The 5990-nt window shown below is 41.1% G+C and overlaps 1 protein-coding gene across 1 annotated transcript; it reads right to left on the reverse strand.

Annotated features, from left to right (window-relative positions):
* Nucleotides 1-2741: 2741 nt before the first annotated feature.
* Nucleotides 2742-5009, reverse strand: LOC147657080 (E3 ubiquitin-protein ligase TRIM9-like). Its single transcript, XM_086911498.1, has 2 exons — nucleotides 4598-5009; nucleotides 2742-4268 (listed from the first exon to the last, which is right to left on the reverse strand). Exons 1-2 carry the CDS (start codon nucleotides 4758-4760, stop codon nucleotides 3940-3942), a joined length of 492 nt encoding a protein of 163 aa, XP_086767624.1. The 5' UTR covers nucleotides 4761-5009; the 3' UTR covers nucleotides 2742-3939.
* Nucleotides 5010-5990: the final 981 nt, after the last annotated feature.

Consider the following 5990-nt stretch of genomic DNA (forward strand, 5'->3'; position numbering starts at 1 on the left):
TGGAAAAGAGAGAGAGAGAGAGAGAGAGAGAGAGAGAGAGAGAGAAAACGACAACTGGAGCGATCTACGTAAAATAATTTTTTTTTTTCCTTAATTTCGCTCGATGATTATTATTATTTTTTTTTTTTTCCTTGTTAATCGGTAATGGAAACCTCGCGTCCCAGATACACGCGCCTTTTGAATTCGAGAAGAGGTATCGGGTCGACAATTTTTCGCCCGATTTCGATAGAAGAAAAAACACTCGCTCGAGCTGGGTGCGATCGAACGTTGGCACAAATTTACGTTTCGCTCGTCGAATAGAATAGCCGGCAGATACGCCGCGATCTTGCCGCTTAAAAAAGCGGGGCATATTCCGCGGAGAAATATCGAGCGAGAGCCATCAGCTTGACGAGTGTCGAGGTAGAGGGTGGAAAAGATTCTTCTCCGCGTTCCTTCTTTCTTTTTTTCCTTTTCTCCTTTTTCTCTTCCCTTCCCTCTTCCGTTTCATCCATCCGAGTATTTAAAAAAAAAAAAAAAAAAAAAAAAAAAGAAAAAGAGGAGCTCCTCGAGGACGGTGGAGGCGTGTTAATTGGCAAGGATCGGTGATTGCGAGGTGAAATCAAGGATTCGGACGTATAATAATATTTTTCCTCATTAAAGTACGATCTTCCCAAAATCCCTCAATTTTCCCAACTTATGGATAATAAATCGAGTCAGAATTGTTATTATCAATACAAGAGCACGAGCGCATAAAACTTTGACAGACGTGATTATAGATTAGATTCGAATAAAAAAAGAAGAGAAGGAAAGCTGAAAAGTAATTTTCCTTTTATATCTATTAATATAAGTGTTGTTATAGAAATATAACTGTTTTATATTCCATTCTCAAGAATAGAATTTGTACTCCTATGCATCACGCGTACAACTCGCTTTGGTAGACAATTCTCGAATAGATCCGTCGGATTTATTTCCGTACGAAAAAAGAAAATAATTAAATTAATAAAAAATTCGAATCGAAACGAAATCTAGTGCAAATTTTCTTGGAGGAGGCGAGTATCGAGCGAAAGCTATCAGCTTGACGAGTATCGTGAATAGTTCTCCTTCTTCTTCTTCTCTCTCTCTCTCTCCCTCCCTTCCTTCGTTTCATCCATCCAAGTGTTTAAAAAAAAAAAAAAAAATCGCCGTTCTCTCGATTCGACGATTACGATTCGAATCGAAACGAAATCTAGTGCAAATTTTCTTGGAGGAAAATTCTCTCTCTCTCCCTTCCTTCGTTTCATCCATCCAAGTGTTTAAAAAAAAAAAAAAAAATCGCCGTTCTCTCGATTCGACGATTACGATTCGAATCGAAACGAAATCTAGTGCAAATTTTCTTGGAGGAAAATTCTCTTTCCCTCCCTTCCTTCGTTTCATCCATCCAAGTGTTTAAAAAAAAAAAAAAAAAAATCGCCGTTCTCTCGATTCGACGATTACGATTCGAATCGAAACGAAATCTAGTGCAAATTTTCTTGGAGGAAAATTCTCTCTCCCTCCCTTCCTTCGTTTCATCCATCCAAGTGTTTAAAAAAAAAAAAAAAAATCGCCGTTCTCTCGATTCGACGATTACGATTCGAATCGAAACGAAATCTAGTGCAAATTTTCTTGGAGGAAAATTCTCTCTCCCTCCCTTCCTTCGTTTCATCCATCCAAGTGTTTAAAAAAAAAAGAAAAAAAAAAAAAAAAACTTCTCCTCGATTCGAAAAAGTCGTGTTAAAGGCGTATTAAAGGGGAACGTGTTAATTAGCAAGGACGGTGATTGCGAATCAAATCCGCTCGTTCTCGTTTCCATCCTCCTCCTCCACTCCTATTCGCGGCCAGACAAATTCATTTCGCGGCGAACAATAACGCGTTGAATTCATCGAGTGAGTGAGCGAGTGAAATCGTGATTCGGATAGAAAAGGACGAAAGGTGGAGAAGAAGAAGAAGAAGAAGAAGAAGAAAATGAAATTTAACCGGATATGGAACAACGGTGAAACGGTTTTGCTCTCGATCGTTCCAAATCCATTCGATTAACTCGAGAGAAATGAGAACAAAACAACGTTGGATTCAAAGCGAATCGAGACGCAAGGAGAGGAGGATATCGTCGTTGCAATAACGCGCGCCATTGTTCGACCTGCACACTCGCGAGAATATTTTCTCCTGTATTCGAACTTTGTAACTCGACCTTGGAATTTTTTCTCGATTCTCGAGAGAAGAGGATACTTGGCGAGTGATGGAAGAATACGAGAATATTATATAACGATTGTTTGCATTCCCGTTATTTTTTATTTTCATGAGGCTGGTATCCAAGGATACTTGGTTTTGAGTTTAGAAATCATCTTCGAATAAATTAGATGCATCTTTTTTCTTCTTCTCTCGTTTCTTCAAATCGGTCAAACCAATGCCTCTTAACGACGCTTCATTCGTCGTACTCTCCCCCCCCCCATCCCCCACCCATTTGGGAACATCAACATTGCGTCACAAAGCGTTATTGTTCCATTCTTCTCTAAAGTCAAGGAAAAATTGAAAAAGGCGAGTAAGATCATCTATATTTCAACATCTATATCCTTTTTTGTAGGGGGGGAGAGGGGATATTTGTATGGAAATGAATCAAAATAAAGGGGAAGAAAGAAAGGGAAACGGCAAGTTTATTTCCTCGAGAAGTACATTTGAAATCGATTTTGAGGGAGGGTTAGATCGGATCGGTTATAGGAGAAAGAATAGAGAAAACGATCGTCGAATGATCTCTCTCTTTCTGCTGTGATTTTTATTGATTGGCAAATTCATCAGTTCGAAATACAATCGAGATATGTATATACAAATATATACAACGCCGATCTTGCTCCTCCTTGGAGGAAGCATTTTCACGAGTGTGTGCGCTGCATCGTCTATTCTTTAAATAAGCATTAAATTCGAATATTCGTAGTGTTTCTTTTTTTTTTCTTTTTTTTCTTTTTTTTCTTTTTTTCTTTTTTTTTTCCTTTGCTTCGAAAGTAAAGCGGAGAAACGTATCGTAGTCGATCGATAGTTAGATATTCATTTGGGTGGATATAAAAATTGTATAAAAAGGAGAGAGAGAGAGAGAGAGAGAGAGAAATAACAAAGTGACGAGTAAGGGGGATCGGAAAAGTAGGGCGATTAAAGCAATTACTTAAATTAAACGTAAGAAGGACGAAAAAAAAAAGAAAAAAACGGACGAAAACTTTCTTATCATTCGGGGACTAGAAAACGTTTATTCGACTCGTTACTTTTTCGCTAAAGCTTAACGAGCTTGCTTGTATTATACGTGCTGTGTGTCTGCTAGCTTGCGATCTCTTCCTTCCTTCTTTTTATCCCTCGCAATGCGTCTTATTGAATATATCGATAGAGCTTATCTTATTAGCCTACGCGACTACTACACTTACGATACGTATCGATATGGATAAGAATACGATCCCGTTTCACGATCGTTAGACGGAGAATATTTCGATTTTATATATATATATATCCCCCACCCCCCTCTTCGAAAAATGGCAGTCTTCGACAAAGTTCTTGGCAGTGATTTTTTTTGCAGAGATGAAAATAATCGTTGTTTAAAGAACGAAAGAAAAAAAAAAAAAAAATCACTTCCCCTCCCTCTACAATGTGATTACTCATCGAGGAAAGGTGTTCGAAATCTCGTTTTATCGCAATTCGACGAAAAATTTTTTCGAAAGAGAAAATTGTTCGTGAATCAAGGAATCACGCGGGGAAGAATAAATTATTAATTTAAAGAAAGTTGTGGAGGCGGCGTCGAGGTCGGTCGGAGGACGGTCAGTTGGCCTCGCCTAGGCATTCCTCGACGATCTTCTCGAGCTGGCCGTTGTTGAACTCCCTGCTCGACTTCTCGCTCGAGGACGGGGAGGAGGAGGCGGGCGGGCCGGCCTCCTGCAAAAGGCCCTTCTTCAGGACGATTAGGTACCCCTAGCTCTGCACCGTGTCCGTCATGTACTCCTCGTGCAACGCCAACAAGTGTCGGGGCACGTCCAACGCTGTGTGCAAGGTGACGGTGACCCCGCGGTTCAGGCTCACCGCCGGGTAGAACACGCCGTAGAGGTCGCGGAACGCGATCCCTCCCTGGGGCTGGTCGTTGACGAAGAAGCGCAGGGTGTGGGTGGTGTCCAGGTCGAGGAGCACGCCCACCGTCGAGCCCTGCTGCACCCCGCCTTCGGTCCTCTGCGCGTGGCCGCCACCGTGCATGAACCAAGAACGCTGCCGATCTATGTACATGCTCCAACCCTTGTCGTCCTTGCCTGCGATAAATTCTTGGTGAAGAAGAGGTTGGAAATGATTTCGAGGAAATTTTCAGGGCGTAATAACGCGAGAATTAAACCAAGCTACACCATTTGTCCATTGTTCGCTTCGTACGGAGGAGAAGTAAAAACCAATCTCATCTCTCGAAACTTTGAAAATTTAATATTGACTGTACGTGAACTCGATCCGATTTGTTTATCGAAAAAAAGATCGAATAGAATCACCTGTCGGCAACTGAATTAATTGATTTGTTCGCCTGAAAATTTTCGAAAGAAAAAAAAGAGAGGAGGAAGAGGAAAAAGTTGTATCAGCATACGTATTTACTCACCGAGCATTCGATCCCGCGACACCTCGGCCCTTGCTATGCCGAAGGCGGGATCGGTGTCCGCGTGATAACGATCGATCGTTAATTCCCAATAATGAACGCCCCGCGAAAATCCAACGCTGGAAAGGACAACTCGGTGCTCGTAACCCTCGCAGGATGCGCTCATCGCGTCCTCGGAAATTGACACCTCCTGCGGTATGCCGGATGCCCCGGTCGCCCACGAGAACCACGCCACTGTCGAGCAAAGCGATCCCTCGGTAAATAAATCGATCGATCGATGCTTGGAGGCGGCGCAAACCGTTTCTATTGTTCTCGAATGACGAAATCGAGTGGATAAACTCGACCGTGATTCCGTGTATGTATCGGAAGCTAAATCCGAGAACCGGAAACACCATCCATTGGCTACTGTTACGCGAATCCCGTAATAACGTTCTTTCTTATATATATATATATAAGTTATAGGGATACAACGAGGCTATTGTCGGCTATCTAATTTTCTTCTCGCGATTTATCATTGCTACGAATCTGCCACACGTGAAATTGCTCGATGACGAGTTTAATTTAATTTTTCGTTGCTACGGATCGATGAATAGAATGGTTATATATCGTAATATTTTTCTCCGTGATATAATAAAAGAAACTCGTTTCCTTTTATTCTCGCGACACGAGTCACGGATCGGCTCGGTATCGTAACGTTTCTCTCCATGTTATAAGAATATAACGCCGAATTATCGGCTACCAGGATCTAATCTAATTTTACTTTCCCTACGAATCGACGAACAGATCGGCTATATATTGTACCTATATATCGCAATGCAAATTCTGTGACATTTTTCTTCGTGTTATTACAAGGATGTAATGAGACTCGTTTCCTTTTATTCCGTAGCGACACGTTGCTACGGATCAATGTATCGTAGATTGGTTATATATATTTTACTTGTATCGTAACGTTTTTGTCCATGTTATAAGGACATGATGAGACCCGTTTCCTTTTATTCTCGTTGCTATGGATCGATAAATAGACCGACTATATATTCTGCATGTATCGTAAGGTATCGTAAGGTATCGTAACGTTTTTGTCCATATTATAAGGATATGATGAGACCCGTTTCCTTTCATTCTCGTTGCTACGGATCGATAAATAGACCGACTATATATTCTGCATGTATCGTAAGGTATCGTAAGGTATCGTAACGTTTTTGTCCATGTTATAAGGACATGATGAGACCCGTTTCCTTTTATTCTCGTTGCTACGGATCGATAAATAGACCGACTATATATTCTGCATGTATCGTAACGTATCGTAACGTTTTTGTCCATGTTGTAAGGACATGACGAGTCCCGTTTCCTTTTATTCTCGTTGCTATGATAAATTGATTAACTATATATTCTACCT

Source organism: Apis florea, unplaced genomic scaffold (assembly GCF_048593485.1).
Source record: "Apis florea isolate Af1SG1 unplaced genomic scaffold, ASM4859348v1 contig_3303_pilon, whole genome shotgun sequence".
Taxonomy (NCBI): domain Eukaryota; kingdom Metazoa; phylum Arthropoda; class Insecta; order Hymenoptera; family Apidae; genus Apis; species Apis florea.

Coding starts and splice junctions, on each gene's coding strand:
- LOC147657080 (XM_086911498.1), bottom strand. CDS start 4,760: ATGAGCGCATCCTGCGAGGGTTACGAGCACCGAGTTGTCCTTTCCAGC. Junction 4,269..4,597: donor GTCGCGGGATCGAATGCTCG/GTGAGTAAATAC, acceptor AATTTATCGCAG/GCAAGGACGACAAGGGTTGG.